Source organism: Sylvia atricapilla, chromosome 26, assembly GCF_009819655.1.
Source record: "Sylvia atricapilla isolate bSylAtr1 chromosome 26, bSylAtr1.pri, whole genome shotgun sequence".
Lineage (NCBI taxonomy): Eukaryota > Metazoa > Chordata > Aves > Passeriformes > Sylviidae > Sylvia > Sylvia atricapilla.
The window spans coordinates 3,486,856-3,505,474 of record NC_089165.1 but is presented as its reverse complement, the minus strand read 5'-3'; the positions used below and the strand labels follow the sequence as shown (position 1 = coordinate 3,505,474).

At 51.9% G+C, this 18,619-nt stretch overlaps 3 protein-coding genes and 2 non-coding genes across 10 annotated transcripts in view; 2 read left to right on the top strand and 3 right to left on the bottom strand.

Moving 5' to 3' along the window:
• The window catches only part of THOP1 (thimet oligopeptidase 1), a 319,814-nt gene that overhangs the window by 90,959 nt on the left and 210,236 nt on the right, over positions 1–18,619 (top strand). The gene's annotated exons all lie outside the window — the stretch shown is intronic.
• Positions 458–5,155, bottom strand: NDUFS7 (NADH:ubiquinone oxidoreductase core subunit S7). Its single transcript, XM_066336518.1, has 8 exons — positions 5,052–5,155; positions 4,837–4,867; positions 4,521–4,586; positions 4,061–4,175; positions 2,886–3,065; positions 1,794–1,840; positions 1,040–1,128; positions 458–654 (listed from the first exon to the last, which is right to left on the bottom strand). The coding sequence occupies exons 1-8, from the start codon at positions 5,065–5,067 to the stop codon at positions 557–559; spliced, it is 642 nt and encodes a 213-aa protein (XP_066192615.1). The 5' UTR covers positions 5,068–5,155; the 3' UTR covers positions 458–556.
• Positions 5,344–5,417, bottom strand: TRNAN-GUU (transfer RNA asparagine (anticodon GUU)). The gene has a single exon. It is a non-coding gene; the product is annotated as a tRNA-Asn (tRNA).
• Positions 5,669–5,741, top strand: TRNAF-GAA (transfer RNA phenylalanine (anticodon GAA)). Its single transcript has one exon. It is a non-coding gene; the product is annotated as a tRNA-Phe (tRNA).
• Positions 6,244–16,737, bottom strand: PWWP3A (PWWP domain containing 3A, DNA repair factor). Of its 6 annotated transcripts, none has more exons than XM_066336424.1 (15): positions 16,643–16,706; positions 16,063–16,105; positions 15,297–15,392; positions 14,695–14,786; positions 14,370–14,440; positions 12,990–13,898; positions 11,763–11,876; positions 11,335–11,405; positions 10,813–10,889; positions 10,280–10,340; positions 9,955–10,030; positions 9,661–9,711; positions 8,814–9,244; positions 8,030–8,118; positions 6,244–7,821 (listed from the first exon to the last, which is right to left on the bottom strand). In XM_066336424.1, exons 3-15 carry the CDS (start codon positions 15,351–15,353, stop codon positions 7,755–7,757), a joined length of 2,166 nt encoding a protein of 721 aa, XP_066192521.1. In that variant the 5' UTR covers positions 15,354–15,392; positions 16,063–16,105; positions 16,643–16,706; the 3' UTR covers positions 6,244–7,754. The 6 variants fall into 6 exon arrangements, with proteins under 6 accessions (XP_066192521.1, XP_066192522.1, XP_066192524.1 ...); XM_066336425.1 differs by having other exon boundaries at positions 16,630–16,696; XM_066336427.1 differs by lacking the exon at positions 16,063–16,105 and having other exon boundaries at positions 16,630–16,737.

Sequence of the window (18,619 nt, the reverse complement as noted above, 5' to 3'; positions counted from 1 at the left end):
GACCATTCCCAGGCTCCTGGGAAACATCCAGGAAAGGCTGTTTTATCCCTGCCCTGCTTAGGAGCTTTACATTCAGGTTTATTAATCACATTCTGATTTTAAGCATCAGTATTTGACTTGTTACAGAAACAGAATTAATTTCTGGCCCCTGTGCACAGAAATATTGTGGATTTATTCGATCCTGTGTAGGAATTACCAACAAGGGGCAGGTGGTGAGTAAGGGACGAGCTCAGGGAGGGCTCAGGGATCACCTGGACAAGTGTCGGTCACAAAACTTCCCAACAAAACTAAAAAAATTCTAGCAAAACCTTTATGTCACGACACGACTTCACCTTCCCTGACAGATTGTTCAGCCCAGAAACCAACTCAGCAGCGTTATCAAATTCACCTCCAGCTTTTTAGCCCCAGTTTTTTCAACCCCTTCAGATCAGAGGGGTTTATTAAAGACACAAAAGCACCTGGAACAGGTAGACTTTTATTGGAAGGCGTGAGGAGCCGGATTTGTGCGTGAATGTGAGCAGTGCCCGGGGGCAGAGAGTGGAGACATAAATAAAGGCTATTTCCTGTACCAGATCTGCATCCTCCTCTCCCTCTTGATTTTCCTCTGCAGCTGCAGGATCCCGTACAGCAAAGCCTCAGCTGTGGGAGGGCAACCTGAGAGGGAGAAAAAGGAGAGAAGGGAGGAAGGTCACAGGGCTGGTACCTGCACGGAGCTGGAGCTGCCAACCCCAGGATTTATCCCAGAGCTGACTCCCCTCTGGCTGTGGCTGGCACAGGCAGGAGTGTAAAGAAACCAAACTGATGGTGTTTATCAAGCTCTTTATCAAACACAGCAATTCTTTGATTTCAAAGTGTATCCAAACCCTCACCTCCCACCCCACTGACGGTGCCACCACCATCACAACCCTCCCCACCCCACAATGCCTGCAGCTGCTGCAGCTTCCCCACCACTGAAAGAGGAAAACCTTTCAAACCAACACTGGAATGCAGAGAATTCCCCTCTCCCTGCCCTGCTCCCAGGTGGAGCTGCCCCTTGTACCTGGCACATAAATGTCCACGGGCACGATGCGGTCGCAGCCCCTCACCACCGAGTAGGAGTAGTGGTAGTAGCCCCCACCGTTGGCACAGCTGTGGGGACAGGGACAGTGTCAGCCCAGCAAGGTGAGCAGGAGGCCAAGGGAAGGTGGCCCTGGGCAGGTGGGCACTGCCAGGCTCTGAGAGCTCACAGGTGACACAGCCCCACCACGAGCCCTGCCTGGGATGTTCTTAGATGAATCCAACCCAACTGAACTGCTCCCATCAGCCTCACAAAGCAGATTTCACAGCCCTCCCTCTCTGCCACAAAACTTATTTTGCCTCAGAGCTTTCCCAGGATTTGTCCTGTTCCAGCCTGGACTGGCCACTCTCAGCCCTGGTGTGGGGACAAGAAAATCCGGAGAATCATGGAATCATTCAGGTTGGAAAAGACCTCCCAAGACCATGGAGTCCAACTGAGTCCCCCATGGAGCAGATTCCAACCAAATCCCCTCATGGAGCAGATTCCAACTGAGTCCCCCATGGAGCAGATTCCAACCAAATCCCCCCATGGAGCAGATTCCAGCACAGCAGAAGCGTTTTGAAAGCCAAAAGCAAACTCTGGGATTCTGGACACACACAAGTTTGGCAGCTGCAAACGCCCTGAATCTACCCTTAGGAGGATTCACACCATTCCCAGATGGAGCTTTTCTGCTCTGCTCCTCTTTAAGAACCTGAAAACACAAAGAAAGAACTCCCCCCACGGCACTGACACTCACCTCCCCATGGACACCACGTAGCGAGGCTCTGGCATCTGGTCATAGACCTGCAGAACAGGGATATTTGGGATGATTCCCACCTCCCTCTGCCAAGGTCCCTGTGGTCCCCAGTACTGTTGGAATTCTGGAAGTTGAGAATTTGGGGTTTTCTGTGCTGGGGAGTACTGACCCCCAGGCAGGCACTGCATCTGACCTGAGGCCTTGGAGCAGGCTTCCAAAATTGAGTGATAACACTGGGGTGTGGGTGTGTAGTTTGAATGGCATTGTGTGATCTCACAGGGTGAAAACCTTAGAATTTGGGGCTTTAGTATACAGTAATATATAGGGGACAACATGGAGGATTTAAGACCTTGTCTAAGTCCTGCTTCTCAACCTTCTTCTTCATGGTTTCAGGTGTTTTTTTCTGATTGGGTGAAAAAGGCCTGCATTGTGAACCTTGGGTGGTCAATTATTGGGTCAAAAGTATAAATAATATAGCTGTCACTTCGTTATTGGGTGATTAGTGCCTAAATAACCTTGGAAAGAGTTAGAGGCACCTCCATTCTCTACCCTGTTAGTTAGAGCTCACGACTCGTGAGACTGTGAATTAATAAACAGAGTCCAAACACAAAACTGCGACTCCCGTGTGTAATGCTGAAGAATGATCTTCTAGAAGATTCAGAAAAACTGTCTATCTCCTAGAAGATCTATCTCCTAGAAGAATGACCTTCTGTAAGATCTAGAACTATCTCCTAGAAGAATGTATGTCCTAGAAGATCTAGAAGAACCATCTCCTAGAAGATTTATCTCCTAGAAGGTCTAGAAGAACTATAGCCTAGAAGAATGACCTTCTAGAAGATCCAGAAGAAGCATCTCCTAGAAGAATGTATCTCCTAGAAGATCCATCTCCTAGAAGAATGACCTTCTACGAGATCTAGAACCATCTCCTAGAAGAATGTATCTCCTAGATCTATCTCCTAGAAGATCCATTTCCTAAAAGAATGACCTTCTATGAGATCTAGAACCATCTCCTAGAAGAATATATCTCCTAGCAGATCTAGAAGACCCATCTCCCAGAAGAACGACCTCCTGACAGAGAAGACGAAGCCCCACCTTGCGCAGGGCCGGGGCCATTTTGTTGGTCAGGGTCCCGGCCACGATCATGACGTCGGCCTGGCGGGGGCTGGCGCGGAACACGACCCCGAAACGATCCATGTCATAGCGAGGGGCTGCCATGTGCATCATCTCCACGGCACAGCACGCCAGCCCGAAGGTCATCGGCCACAGGGAGCTCTGTGGGGACAGGCAGCAGCTCAGGGACACGGCGGGGGACACGCAGAAAGGGAGAGTTCAAGGGATGGGGAGCAAAATCCATGGCTCTGGGGGAATGGATACTCTGTGTGCAGCCTGAGTGTGTCCAGAGCTGCTCCTCTGACAGTGCTAGAGCCACCTCAGAGCCCCACAGGGACAGAGAGAAGGGACAGCTCAGGGCCCCACAGACACAGTGGTGGCTGGAGAAGGGACAGCAGAGATGGGACAACTCAGGGACAGTGAAGAAGGCACAGCTCAGAGCCCCACGGGGACAGTGGTGGCCAGAGAAGGGACAGCTCAGGGCCCCACAGACACAGTGGTGGCTGGAGAAGGGACAGCTCAAGGCGCCATATGGGCAGTGGTGGCTCAAGAAAGGACAGCGCAAAGCTCCACAGGGGACATCAGTGATGGAAGAAGGGACAGCTCAGGGACAGCAAAAACAGGACAGCTCAGAGCCCCACAGGGACAGTGGTGGCCAGAGAAGGGACAGCAGAGAAGGGACAGCTCAAAGTCCCACATGAGCAGTGGTGGCCCAAGGAGAGACAGCTCAGAGGCCCACAGGGACACCAGTGATTGAAGAAGGGACAGCTCAAGGCCCCACACAGGCTGGAGGAGACAGCTCAGGGCTCTCTGGGGACAGTGGTGGCCAGAGAAGGACCAGCCCAGCTAAGGCAGAGCACAGCAGACCCAGGGCACTGTCACCTGTGTCACCCTTCCCCAAAGGCAAAGCAGCTGTTTAGGGCAGGGACAACTCCAGAAAGTTCCTTTTCCTGATGCCCAAAGGGCAATTCCAGACCCCCACACTCCCTGAGCACCTTCAGCCTCTCTCCCTGCCTGTCCCTGGACCACAATGTCACCCTCTGGCCACAGAACTCGGCCAGGGGAGCTCTGAGCCTATTTTTACCCTGAGCAGGAGGTGCCTCCCATCTGTCACCCTCTGTCCCTGGTGCCAGGGCGGCCGGTGGCTGGGGACTCACCCGCCGTGCCCAGTTGACCAGGTCATCGAGCTTGGCAATGACGTACTCGCCACGGCTGCTGGGGACGTAGGATTTCCTCTGGACAACAGCAGAGCTCTTCTGGACCTGGACAGAGCTGGAGGGAACAGCACAGAGCCATCGCTCTCCAGTTATTTCTCTGCAGAATCAGCTTTTAGCCCTGCAAAGGGCTGTGATTCCCTGAAGAATGACGATCCCAACGCTCTGTTTGCTGCAGAGGATTCTGCCCCAGTGTGGGATTTGTGGGTTTGGTGCTCAGGCAGAGCCCCCCAACCACAGAGAGCCCCTGGCTGCCTCTCCCGGGGCTCCCAGAGCTGCCAGATCTCCCCGGATTTTAGCAGGGAAGGGAGGAGACGCTGACAGGAGGTGCCACTGGGACCCCTGCGCCTGAGGAATGGTGGCACAACCTGCTGCTCCCTGTCCCCAGGACACGAGCTCTCACCTGTCAGCGTGATCGGCCGGCGTCTGATGGAGCAGCTGAGCGTGAACGGGACTCACGGAGCCGGGCCTGAGGACAGAGAGGGCCCCAACAGGGTGACAGGGTGACAGAGCCCCCGCCACGCACCAGAGCCCTCCCGGGAGCCACTGCTGCACAAAGCCCAGCGGAGAAGGAGACCCCCAGTGACCCCCAAAGCTCGGGGAGCCGTTCAGCCGCGGCTCGGGGGTCTCCCCATCCCATCACCCGCAGCCCCGGGGTCAGCACTGTCACCGCCCAGGGCCCCCCGGGTCCCCCCGGGTCCCCCCAGCCCGGTGCTCACCGCCAGCCCAGCACTCCGGGGAGCCGGAGACCTGCAAGAGAAAACAGGAGAGCTCAGCCCGGCTGTGGGCCACGGCCGGGGGCCGAGAACAGCCCGGTGTCCCCTCAAGGCTCCCTCCCGGTCACTCCCTCGGTATAAGCCCGAGGGCTCGTTTCCGTCCCCAGACCCCAGGCCGCTCCCTGTCCCTGTCCCGTCCCGTCCCCGGCCCCGCTCACGGCCCAGCGCCGCCATCTCTCCGCAGCCCTTCACGCAACCTCTGGGCGCGGTGCACCCGCTAAAGGGCCCGGCGCGGCACCGCCTCAGCACTCCGGCGGGAAACGCGTCCCCGGGCGAGAGGTTCCGGGAGCACCGGCCGGCCCCGCCTCAGCCCGCGGTAAAACGATCGTAAACCGGTCCCGGGCGGGCGGGGCCATCCCCGGGGCTGTCCCGGAGCCGCCGCAGGACTCGGCGGGAAGGGCTCATCGCAGGGCTGCGGAGCCGCGGTCGAGCAGGAAAATAACGATCGGCCGTCCCTGGGTGGGCTCGAACCACCAACCTTTCGGTTAACAGCCGAACGCGCTAACCGATTGCGCCACAGAGACCGCGCTTCCGCCGCTTTCTGCTTGTCCCCGTGTCGTGCCTGTCCCCGTGTCGCGGCTGTCCCCTCCCCACATTATGCCTGTGCTGTGCCCCGTGTCCCACATCCCACCCCCGATTCTGTCCTGTGCTGTGTCCCCTGCCCGTGTCCCACATCCCGTCCCCATGTCCTGCTTGTGCCGTGTCCCGTGTCCCCCGTGTCCCCGGCGCGGCGCCACCGGCGGTGACGGGCGGGGGGGCGGAGCGCCGTCGTGCAGCCGAAATAGCTCAGTTGGGAGAGCGTTAGACTGAAGATCTAAAGGTCCCTGGTTCGATCCCGGGTTTCGGCAGAAGCTTCTTTTCCTGCGCAAAAGCGCTGTTTTCACCCCAAAACAATCCCCGAGCCTTCGGAATTCGTTATTCCCTCCCCAGATCGTTTTAATATCCTGGGAACACACATGCACAGGCAGGGAGGGGTGAAGGACTGCGGGTGTTCCGTTGAATTAATGATAAATATTATTAAATATATTAAATAAATATGAATTATGAATTAATAATAAATATGAGTTAATGATCTTACACTGAGCATTGAGGAGGCAGCTGAGGGACCATGGATTAATTAACACTGGACAATGGCAAGCAGAGGTGGTGTGCATCAGCTCATTTTAAATAAAGCACAAGAACAAAACCCAAGTGAGGTTTTTTTCCCCTAGTGATTAATAATGTGAAACTGAGACAGAGACAGGATATTACAGCTTTATCTGATCTACAAAAACAATCTTCACCTGCTGTAAAACTGGGGTGGAAGCACCACCCACCACAGATTAAAATAATTAAACAAAAAGCAGCGTATTTTGATGAGTCACTTCATCCCACTTTATTAAGTCCAGATGATTTGTACATGGTGAGGCTGAGCCTGGTGCCCCTGGAAGGGGGTGGGACAAGGTCAGGATTATCCCTGGAAGTGTCCAAGGCCAGGCTGGAGAGGCTTGGAGCACCCAGGGACAGTGGGAGGTGTCCCTGCCCCATGGATGGGATTTAAGGTCCCTTTTACCCCCAAACCATTGCAGGATCCCACAGCTGCAGGGGAGGAGAGGTGACGTGGTTCTGCCTCTGCCCGGGCGTGGAGCAGGATTTTAACAGCACTTGAGGAGTTTTGATGGAGAAAGGAACACAGGGTTAATGTCAAGGAAGGGGAAGTTTTCCCATCTCCAAACTGCCCCAGAGCACTGGGATGAGGGGCAGGAATGCCCTCTCCAACCTCTCATCTCCAAAGGGAAAGTGCCACTCACAGCTCTGAGTGAACTCCATCATTAATTTTTTATCCTATCCCACAAAACTCATTATCCCTCCTCACTGGGTTTTTTTTTAATAAAACCTTCACTTCCTGGCCTGTCCCTATAATTGAGGTACTTGAGATAACGGGAATAAGGATTCCACGGTGAAACTCATTAGAGAGCACAGAGCAATTAAAGGTGTAATTAAAATATATTCAGATAATTACTACAGCCAGGATAGACATCTGGATCCCAATTTCAACTTCTTCATTCCAAATCATCTTGGGTTTTACTGGACAAGCAAGGAGATCATTTTTCATTATCACAGAGAAACCCTAATCAGGGGGTTTTATGTATCATTTATCATTATTCATCATTAATTAGTTCTTGGTGACACTGCTTCCATGTGCCACAGCTCCAGCAGAGGTGGGCAGGGAGCTGGGCAGGATTAAATTGGGAATTTAGATGAGAAAAAGACAACTAAAAGCCCCTCAAAATTCACGGCCTCAGAAGAGGCAATAAACCAGCATTCCACTGGTTCACTCTCAGAGGAAAAGGGAATGTTTTTGTTTAAGCAAACCTGGCTTCCTTCTCCATGGAATTTCACTCGTCATAACAAAACAAAAATCCACATCTTTGTGATCCAGGTCACAGCTCTGGGCACCAACTTTATTTCCCACCCTTGGAGCTCCAGGAGGGAGGAAGGAGGAACCCCCTGGGAGCGTTTCCTGCCTGGAGCCCTCTGGTTTTATCACGAGGCCACCAGGCACCACTGGCCACAAACCAGGACAAGTTCCCTTCCCAAGCTGGGTGTTTGGCTACAAAAATCCACGTGGAAGTTTGGTGGAGCAGCAGAAGCTCTGCACAGCACTGGGGGGGGTCTCTGGCAGCCCCCCAGGAGGGCACTGATGGATGAGGATCTGGCAGATCCCTGGACGTGGTGAGGCCACAGGAAGCAGCAAAGGCTGAGAGATCCAGCTGGGGCTGGGAGCAGAATATTTGGGAATACACACACAGACTTTACCAAGAATGCCACGTTTTATACAAATCACCAGTGGTTATTTACACCTGGCCCCAGGGCACTTCTCAGCTCTCTGGATCCATCTTGAGCTTTTTGCTTCCCAGGACTTGCTCATCAAACAACTCTCTCTCTCTGGAAAGAAAAAATATAGAGGTTTTAAAATGCAAACAGGGTGTTAGTGTCCAGATTACATCAGCTGGACAAATTAAATTTGCAGTGCTGGGACATTTTCCATGTTTTGTTTAAGCACAGGAGGAGGACACTGAGCTCTCCTGCCCTCACCTCAAACCTTTTCTGTATCCAACAATAAAAGAGTAAAAACCCTCAGAAAATCCTGTACCTTTTGCTCACAGGTGGTCCTTTAATGTACTTCTCTTCTGCCTTCTCATAATCGATGTCATCCACAGCAGCAATGGCACAGATGATGGCCTAGAAAAGCACTGAGTAATTAATAACAATAATAATAAGCAAAACTAAATCATAGCCAGGGATTTGAAACTGCCTCAGCCGAGCACGTTTTGAGAAAAGGGTTCCTCAATCACTTGGAAAACATGGATGAAACTGCTCGTTGAGTGCCTGAAATTCTTAAATAAATAACATGAAATTGTTCAGTATCATCCCCTGGGGGTATTTTTATCCTCAGATTAAAATATTCTTCACAGTGATTTTGTTTCTACGCGAGTTAATGTTCTCCTGGGAAAATTCCTGGGAAGAACACAAGGTATCCACAACAACTGTAAAAACAGCCAACACACCACCCCCCACCTCGAGACACACTGAGGTCCAAGAAAACCCTGACAAGTTGCCAAATTACAATAAAAAAACCCCAAACCAAAGCTTTGAAGCATTTCAGAAGGAATTAAAATACATCAGAAAAAAAGAAACTATCAGTCTGCTTTTAAAAACAACAAACTACCTGAGGCTTTCTCCTTTCTGTGCTTAAAAATCAGCATTTGAGTGACTCAGGCTGTGGGCAGGGGTGAATATTTCTGCCTGGCTCAGTTCTGGGAACTGTCCCCCACGTCATTCCATGGGAACCACGTCACACCAAAGGAATAAATAATGGGAATTAGTGTCATTTATCACTCCACAGTTCATCATCTCCCCGTTTCACGCTCCCTCACCTCAGGTAAAAGCACATCCGAGATGAATCTGATGCCATCCCCCAGGATCTGGTGCAGGTTCTTGGTGTCCATCTCCCTGTACACCTCCTTCAGGTAGCCAACCACCAGGTCCAGCTGCTCCTCATCCTCCAAATAAGTCTCCACACAGGTCATGTACCTGCTGGAATTCAGGAATTTCTTCAGCCAACGCGATTCTTTGCCGCTTTTCAAGATGCCCAGGAGATGTTCTTCAGCCCCTTTGGTCTTCACTATGAACTCCACCAGCTTCTTGTTCTCCCTGTCCCTGGCAGCTCTGGTCCTGTCAGGGAGGAGCTTCCTGGGAGGTTTTTGAGGGGAGGTGTCTGAGGAAGACTCTCCAGCCCCTACTTCCTCTGTGTTTGGGAATGCCATCTGCACCTCGCTCTGGTATCCCTCTTTCCTCACTGGGTAGCCTGAAAAAGAGAAACCACAAGGATTTTAAATATAAATGTGCAAAGAGTTTTCCTAGCTGTATCAATAGGAAATAAGGAATTTTATTGCTGAGAGGAGTTTTTCTTCCTTCCTCTGCCATAGAAGTTAAAAAAAAACCATCACCAAAAAAGAAATTAAAAATATTAGGGAGTTGACATGGACTCTGCAACATAAGGAACCAGTCACAACTCCGACTATTCTCTGATTCCATGATCTGATTGTCTTGAACCATCAGTATTTAATTTATTAACCCCTTAATTGCAATAATGGGGAGCTGTAAATTTACCAGCAACCCCTCTGTGGCACTTTGCCTGGTGCCAAAGTCACTTGTGTGTAAATGTTGGAGCTACATTTACCCAGCCAAGAGAAAAATTCCCAAAAGGATGGGTTCACTTACTGATATCAGCAGCAAAATACTCCAGGAAGGACCCAGTGAAAGAATGGCAACCTAAAAACCCAAAACAGGGGCAGTGATCAGTTCCATCCAGCCCAGGAATCAAAGCTTGGCGTTCCCCTTTCCTGGTGGATCTCAGGATGAGATCCCAGAGAAGTTGGGAGTGTTCAGCAGGTTAGATGGGCCTTGGAGCACCCTGGGACAGTGGGAGGTGGAGGGACTGGATGGGGTTGAAGGTCCTTCCCACCCAAACCATGCTGGGATTTGGTGATTCCATGGTCACCTGCCCCTCCTTACCCACTCGGATCCGATAGTCCAGGATCAGCTGCAGGCACCACTCGATTTCCTTGGAATAGTTCTCCTTGGCTCGTTCCTGCAAAAACAAGGAGGATTTTCTGTCCCAAACCCTGCAGCTCTCCAAGAGTTTCAGCCCAGGACACCAAGAAATGGTCCATGACAATTTTTTTTGCTGACAGTAAAACAGCTCCTGCCAGAACTGTCACAGGGATGAGAGTGGCTTTGAGGGGGTCAAGCCCCACATTCCCCCTTGGCCACTTCTATCCTGGATTTCCCACTGTATTTCCCCCCAATCCCTGCAGTCCCACCTCTCTGGGATACTCACAATGAGCTCCTGCTTCTCCTCACAGTCAAAGTGCTTCAGGCTCTTCAGAGACACTGAGAAACTTTTAAAGAAACACAGTCAGAGGTGCAATTCAGCTTCTCCATTTCCCTGTTTTTTAACTGCAGTTCTGCACCTCCCTGAAAATCCCACTTCCCAAGGAGTTAAGGAGCACAAATTTTAATGGTGTTTTTGCTTCCAGAGCAAGTTAGAAGTAGAGAATCTTCTAACAAATGAAAAATACCTGGTTTAAAGAAAAGTTAAAGGCTTTAAAGAAAGTTTGGGCAGCACAAGGAGAACGCTGGCTGCATTCCAGGGATTTGTTTTGTTTTATTTTCGATTCCTCAGCCCTTCCCAGGGACAAGGAGCTGCCTCAACCTGCAGCATGACAAAGCACCTGCAACCCTCACCTGCCCCAGCCCCTCCCTCCCAGGTGAGTCTGGAGAGGACTGTCCTCACCCTGCACCAGGAAATGGCCACAGGACACGGAATGACAGAGACTGGAAATTCAGGATGGGATTAAAATTCACATTTACCCTTTTTTCTTCTCATTTGTGGTGCCATCTATGAAAAGCACACAGGCCCTCCGGTGCTTCCTCTTCACTGCTTTCACCTGGAGAGAGGAGAAAGCCTTAAAAATCCTAATCCTGATAAAGCAGGGATATTTTTCCATGGATATCACCCACTACGACCCACATTTAAATTTTTCCTATTGGTGCAACTTTCCTATATTACCCAAATACAGAAAAATTCAAGTGGAAGCAGCCACCAGTTACCCCCAGGGAGCCCTTTTAGTGCACAAACAGCTTCCTCTTTCTTTTGCAAATTTAGGGAACAAAGTCCTGCTCCAAGACAAAAGAATTGGGATAAGCCTCTGCTCTGGACAAGCAGGTGTGAGTTTACCACATTTTGAGTGCTTTGAGCACCATTTTTCTTCAATCAATTTTGAAATGCTTCTACTGGAAGGTCTTTAACACCTCCAGAAAGGGCAAAAGTCACTCCAGAACTGAGAATTGCTCCTTATCAGCAAGATATGAGGAGGCAGGAGCTGCTCTTACCACCGCTGGCCAGTAGGGATAGCGCCGCAGCTTGCACCACACCAACATCCCTTCCTCGAAGAATTTGGGTTCTGGCATGAAAAAGAAAAGAGATTTTCCTTAAAAAAACAATAAAAAAGGCAGATGCTGCTCCTCTCTTCTTCTCCTCCAGGAAAAACTCCAGGAGTTTCTCGTCAGTGCTTTTACAGTGACCCCAAAATGCAGCACAGGGAGTTCTGAACTGAAACCCGGCAGCTCCAGTCCTTCAATCCCAGGCCTTTGCCCAGTCCCAGGGATTTTCATTTTTCATTATGCAGCAAAATGCCCGATGGCCCCAGGAAATGTATTTTACCCCAAGGCTGGGCACAGCTGGATTCCCTCCTGGAATCCCCAGGGATTGCAGGCCAACTGAAGCTCACAGAGGGGGAAGGAGGATGCTGATGTCTCACCTCGATGGGACAGGACGCTCGGGAAATTCTCCTCCTCTTCATCGGCCAGAGGGGACAGTGGAGGGAGGCTCTCCGAGGAAACTCTCCTGGAAGACATCCCAGAGGGTTCCAGCCCTGTCAACAGCACCAGGGGCCAGGGATTAGGACAGGGTCAGCTTCAGAGCACCTGAGCGGGACCCCAGAGGGGACCTGACACACCTGAGTGTGACCCAGAGGGGACACTGGGTCTGACACACCTGAGTGGGACCCCAGAGGGGACACTGGGTCTGACACACGTGAGTGTGACCTCAGAGGGGATCTGACACACCTGAGTGTGACCCAGAGGGGACCTGACACACCTAAGTGTGACCCTAGAGGGGACCTGACACACCTGAGTGTGACCCAGAGGGGACCTGACACACCTGAGTGTGACCCTAGAGGGGACACTGGGTCTGACACACCTGAGTGTGACCCCAGAGGGGACACTGGGTCTGACACACCTGAGTGTGACCCCAGAGGGGACCTGACACACCTGAGTGTGACCCCAGAGGGGACACTGGGTCTGACACACCTGAGTGTGACCCCAGAGGGGACACTGGGTCTGACACACCTGAGTGTGACCCCAGAGGAGACCTGACACACCTGAGTGTGACCCAGAGTGGACACTGGGTCTGACACACCTGAGTGTGACCCAGAGGGGACCTGACACACCTGAGTGTGACCCAGAGGGGACACTGGGTCTGACACACCTGAGTGTGACCCAGAGGGGACACTGGGTCTGACACATCTGAGTGTGACCCAGAGGCGACCTGACACACCGGCACCCTCCTAATTAAGGAATCTAAATTCCCTGATCATGTGGATAAAAGAGGGGAAGGGGCAGGAATGGGGCTGGTTTCAGGACGCTGCACCTGCTCATTTAAAAACACTTAATTTATCAGAGAGTAACAAGGGAAAACAAGTGTGAGCTAAAAAAAAAACAAAAAACAAAAAACAAAAAAACCAACCAACCAACCCCAGCTTTCCAAGGAAAACCCCAAGCAATTCCAGACAACCCAAACACCACCCAAACCCTCCCCAGCACCGAAGGGATCAGCATTTCTACTACCTAGGAATAGAAACTGAAAGTTAATTAAATCAACAATTCAAGAGCCACTTCCCCAAAAGCAAAGCAACATTCCAAGGTGGGTAACAATGCTCAACTCCCACATGGGATGAAGGTTTCCCTTCCCCAAGGGATTTGCCCACCTTCATCCTCCTCGGAGTCAGGAGCTTTATTCCCAGCCAGGTGTGAGGGATCCTGGTTTTCCTCCTCCTGAGGCTGAGGGAAGGCACCAGAAGGCCCAGGTGAGGAGCCAGGCTGGTTCCTGCATTTCCTGTCTGTGCCTGAGGCCACACCTGCCCCATCCAGGTGTTTTCCACCCTCTGCCTCTCTCCTGCCATCCAGCTGCTTTGCCAGGCTCTCACTCTCACTGCTGATGCTTTTCTCCAACTCATCAGAGGCACTCCTGGAGGAATCCAGGAATGTTCTCCCAGCCTGAGCTCCTGCCTTTCTGGAAGGTTCCACGGTGCCAGATTTAGAGGGGACAGGTGGAGAGCCCTCCTCAGGAGCCACCTCTGCTTGGTCCCCAGGGGAATCATCCCTGCATCCTCTTTTCCTTCCTTGCTGACTTCTTCCAGCCTTTGGCTTACAGGAGGCTCCACTCCCTGTCCTGGGCTGGATTTTCCTCTGTCTGGGAGATGATTTTGGTTCTGTTTCTTTGCAGTTGTGACTCTCAGGGGCTGGTGGCACACACGAGTCCCTGGCATTGCACCTGGCAGGGTTTGTGCCACCTCCAGGTGCTTTTCCACTCCCCCCTGGAATCACAGAACCTCCCTGGCTCCGTGCTTTGGGCTCATCCTTTAGCCCACAGTTATTTTGGGGTTTTCTTTTCCCCTTGGCAGCCTCAGGTTCCGACTTTTTAAAGCGAGAGCGCAAGAAGAAGCTGCGGGGAGGAGTGGGTGTGGCAGATTCCTGCCCGGAAAATTCGGGATTTGGTCCTTCTGCAGGGGCCATTTGACTGCCTGAGTCAATCTGATGGAGAATATCCAGGGCGATTTTAAGGGAACAACGATATTGCAGCTCCTCCACGGCCTCACTCACAGTCTCCTTTTGCTCTGATGAGGAAAAAAAAAAATAGTTAATAAATGAAATTATCCACGTTATTCTGTCATAAACGAAGTGAAGTATGAAAGAAATAATCAACGTTACTTGTAGTGTTTCTTTTAAGGTGCATTTTTTTTTACTGCTTAAATCACCCACGAATCCCAAGGCAAAAAGGATGGAGACACACAGAGGCCAAGCTGGAAGTGCCTCATTTTGAGGGAAACTCACATTTCTTCACTATCTCTCCCACAAACAACCCCAGGGAAGAGGAAAACAATCATTTTTTAACCTATTTTCCAACTTTATGGAAAAGGGGGAAAGAAAAATAAGTGAAATACAAAAGTTTTATCCCCCAGGCTGAGTGTCTGTGGGGATTTTACACCCAGAAAAGACACAAAGTAGCACATTTGGGAGGAGTTTCTCTGGGTATTTTTCACCCCGAAAAGACACAAAGCAGCACTTTAGGGCCCCTCCCTCCTCACCCAGGGTGGAGGCGATGGCCTTGATCCGCTCCTCCGTGAGGGGAACAGCGTTTGCAGAGCTCACACTGACCCTGGAACACAAAAAGGTGACTGGAACCAGCACCCAAAACCCTCCCAGCACCACAAAACTGCTCTCAGACAGTAAAAAAAACAATCCCAAACATTCCCTCCCCCAGCCTGTCCTTGTTCGGGTTAAACACCTAAACCTTCTGCAAATCCAGGATCCTGTCTCACGGGCACCTTCAGGTAAAAGGATTCCTTTATTCCCCTCCCTTTTTTAACCTTTAAGAATGAAAACATGTGACAGGAACAAGGAATACTCAACTGCTTCTCCAAGCCAAGGATTTCAGCTTTAAACCCCGTCCTTTGCGTGGTGGCAACAGGACTGCTCCCAGCAGCTCCAGGTTTGCACAAAACCTGCGTTTAAAGTGAAAAAAAAACTTCATTTCAAGTCCTTGACCAACAGCAAAACGTTTATGCACGAGCAGTGACACTGCCCGGGAGCAGCCTTAGGATATTGGAATGATAAAATCTCAGGACGGATTGGCTGGAAAGGGACTTTAAATCCCTTCTCAATCCATCGGCAGGGATTCCTTCCACTGTCCAGGCTGCTCCAAGCCCTGTCCAACCCGGCCTTGGGCACTGCCAGGGATGGGGCAGCCACAGCTGCTCTGGAAATCCATCCCAGGGCCTCTCCACCTTCACAGTGAGGATTTTTTTTCCCCAATATCCCATCCAAGTCTGCCCTCTGGCAGTGGGAAGTTATTCCCCAGTCTCACATTGCTCCAGGCCCTCTCCATTTTTTCTCCTGGAATCTTCACAGCTCAGACAAGTTCAGACACGTTGGCTGGGACCTCTCCCTTCCTTCCTGCTCTGTTTCAGCCCTTTCCAAGCAAACTCTACAAACATTTCCTCATTCCTCCTCACCTTGGCTGGCCACAAACGCCTCTTCCACTTGCAGAGGATGAATTCTTGGTCTGTCATGGCTGAGCTTCACGTGGAAAAGGGCAATTCCAAAGTGTTCTGAAGGGGAAAAAAAGGGAATAAAGGAGTCACCCACCTTTGTCCATTGTGGTTTGTTTTCTGAAGGAAATACAGGATTTAATCACAGAAAGACCAGGTTGGAAGAGCTCATTGAGTCCAACCCAACCAAACATATTACTACAGTTATTACTGTTTTACCTTCAGGATCACTGCACTGCTACCACCCTGCAGCATTCTCCAAAATTATATCTTAAATTCCATTTTTCTGCAGAAGCTGTGGCTGTCTCACCCCTGGAAGTGTCCAAGGCCAGGTTGGATGAGGTTTGGAGCAACTTGGGATGGTGAAAGGGATAGGACTGGATGGACTTTTAGGTCCTTCCAACACAAACGATCCCAGGATTCAATAATTCCACAATTCCAGGAGCACAAGTGGCTCTCACTGAGTGTCTCAGGCGAGGAAAACACTATCAGGAATTACACAATGCACGGGCCTGCCCAGTGCACAGCTTCCTGCCACCAAACCCTGAAAACAGGGAACTACACCCTAAAAATAACGTGCTGGATGGACTTTTAACGCGTAATTCGATCTCAATTTTTTACACGCGATTTGCACCAGAAGAAACCCGAGCAGAGCGGCCTAAGAGCCCTCAGGGCTTCCTCAAGGGCTTTAAAGAAAGACATACTAAAGATAAGACCTTCCTGTACTCACAGGGTCCAGGTGCTGGGATGGCCGGGGCTCCGGGATGGCGGCCCTGCGGCGGCGGAGGGAAGGAGGGAAGGAAAGAAGGAAGGAAAGAAGGAAGGAAAGAAGGAAGGAAAGAAGGAAGGAAAGAAGGACGAGGGGCCGTTAGTGGCGCCCGGGACCCCGTGAGGCGGCGCGGGGACAGCGGGAACCGCCCGGCCCCAAAACCCGCCTGAGGGGAGGGACGGGACTGTCCCTCAAACCGAACCGTGAGGGACGGGACAGGAGCCACAAACCGAACCGGTGAGGGATGGGACGGGACAGGAGCCCCCTCCAGAGCTCCAAACGGGACCCCCAAACCCCCCTCCGTGAGGAATGGAACCCTCCAAGCGCCCCGGTGAGGGCGGGAACGGGACCCCTCCAAACCCTCCCCTCACAGGGGACGCGCCCCCCCCAAACCTTCCCTGGTGAGGGGAGGGACGGGAGCCCTCGCTTCGGCCGCTCACAGGACGCGCGGGACACTCAAACACAACCTCGGTGATGGCCCCCAGCCCCTCGTGTCCCCCACCCCAGACCCCGTTTCGTTACTGTTACCGTGTAACAGTACCGGTAACGCTGGTACCGTGCGCGCTCCCGACAACACCGCCCCCCGCGCGCGCCGCCGCCGCCCCTCACATGAGGCTCTGCGCATGCGCCGCGCGCTCTGCCCGGCGCCTCTCCCCTCGGACCAATCAGCGAGAGCCGCCTGGCGCCCCGCCCTCCCCGCCGAGGTCAAAACACGCGGCTCAGCCAATCAGAGCGCGCGCTGCTGCCTTAGCCACGCCCATCTCGTCTTCTATTGGAGGGTCGGGAGGAAGCCCCGCCCAGGCTGGGAGGGCGAGCGGAGGTGCGGCATGGCAACGGGGTGAGTGACGTCATTGGCAAGAACGATGACGTCATTGACTAGTTTGGGCTGGGCGGAGCTCAAAGCCCGTCCAGTGCCACGGTCAGGGACACCTTCCATTGGCCGGGTGGCTCCAGGCGCCCGTGGGGCACCGCCCACGCCCTGCAGGCTCAATCCCACGGGGATTTAATCCAAATTCTTGGAATGGGATTCCCAGATCCCTGGAAGTGTCCAAGGCCAGGTTGGACGGGGCTTGGAGCAGCCTGGGACACACCGTGAGGCGTCCCTGGGGATGTCAGGGGGTGGGATGAGATGATCCCTAAATTCCAACCCAACCCCTTCCCATGGCGACCTTTAGCCCCGGCATTCCGAGGGAAACAGTGAGAACGGAGCCCACGCTCTGAGATTTGATGCTTTATTCACTGTCTCTACTTGGTTATAAACACCTGGCTGTCAGAACTGTCACCGCCACACTGATTTCCTCACCCAAAACCACTCTGCAGACAGCAACAGACCCAAGTGCACCTCCCTGGGCTCCGCTCCCAGGAGGGCATTTCTCCTATCTTTAAATACGGATACCTGTGGAATAATAATAAGAGATAAACTCCCGTTCTTGCAGGTCCCCTCCTTCCTCCCGGTGCCTTCCTCGGCTGGAGATAGTTTGTATAACTCCCATTTTCCTGCAAGATTTGGAATCCTGCAACAGTTACTCAGCCTTTTTCCTGCTTGGAAGGCTCTGGGGGTGCCCAGCCTGGTCCTGCGAGAGGCTTGAGATCAGCTTTTCGTGTCAAAGGATACAAAATAGTCTTTAAAACCTGGGTTAGGAAACAACGAGGTGGAGTTCAGGTCCCGCTGGAGACACAACACGGAGCTGGAGGGACGCGCCAAGGATGGGATGGGCTCTGGAGCTGAGCACCAGGCAAGGCTCAGCCCTCAGGATTAGAAAAGTGAGAGGGAAAATCCGCCCCTCCTGCAAAAAACTGCAAAGACAAAGGGAGAATTTCCTCGTGCTGCAGAGTCCCAGGGGATCAGAGGCTTCGTTTTCCCTTGGGACACTTCACTGGGCAGCTGCTTCCCCTCAAAAGAGCAACTCAGGTTTACAAAAGTGCAGCTCTGGTCAAGCCATGATATTTTTCCCCAGTTAAAACCCCTCTTGAAAGTCCCATTTCTCTGCTGTCTTTGGCTCCTCAAACCCCACTGAGCTCCGGGGTGGATCCTGACTCGGAGCTGGTTTGATTTCTGCTCGTGCTGGAGATAAACCCAAAATCCTTTTTCTCCCCCTGCTCTGACTCTGCTCTGTCACTACTCCATCACCTTTGGCAAAACATCCACTTTTGGGTTTTTTTGGGGTTTTTTTTTCCCTTCCTGTCCCAGCTGCTCAATTCTACACCCCCATCCTGGGGGAATAAAGCTCCTTGTAGGAATTTATTCTCCTCCACGTGGGATTTTTTACCCTGAACACACCGTCCTAAGCCCAAAATGTGGGGGTGAAGGTCATGGTCACTGCCTTAGGGCTCAAACGTGGCAGGATCCCACCAGCTCTCTGTAATTCCCACATGGAATACAGCTTTTCCTGTCCAGTCACTTTGCATTAAAACCTGAAAATGCTTATCCTCTTTCCTGCCTTAAAAAAAAAAAAAAATTAATTCCTTTTCAAGATGTTTGTCTGCTGATTTCATTAAAAAAAATCAAAATTAAAAA

What these genes read in the sequence shown, in the direction of transcription:
- NDUFS7 (XM_066336518.1), bottom strand. An exon ending in CCCGGAGTGCTGGGCTGGCG is followed by an intron (nt 4,587 to 4,836) that starts GTGAGCACCGGG and finishes CTCTGTCCTCAG; the next exon opens with GCCCGGCTCCGTGAGTCCCG. An exon ending in CGTGGACATTTATGTGCCAG is followed by an intron (nt 655 to 1,039) that starts GTACAAGGGGCA and finishes TCTCCCTCTCAG; the next exon opens with GTTGCCCTCCCACAGCTGAG.
- PWWP3A (XM_066336427.1), bottom strand. Translation starts at nt 15,353, where the DNA reads ATGACAGACCAAGAATTCATCCTCTGCAAGTGGAAGAGGCGTTTGTGG. An exon ending in GGACTATCGGATCCGAGTGG is followed by an intron (nt 9,712 to 9,954) that starts GTAAGGAGGGGC and finishes TTGGGTTTTTAG; the next exon opens with GTTGCCATTCTTTCACTGGG. An exon ending in CGGATGTGCTTTTACCTGAG is followed by an intron (nt 8,119 to 8,813) that starts GTGAGGGAGCGT and finishes GTGCTTTTCTAG; the next exon opens with GCCATCATCTGTGCCATTGC.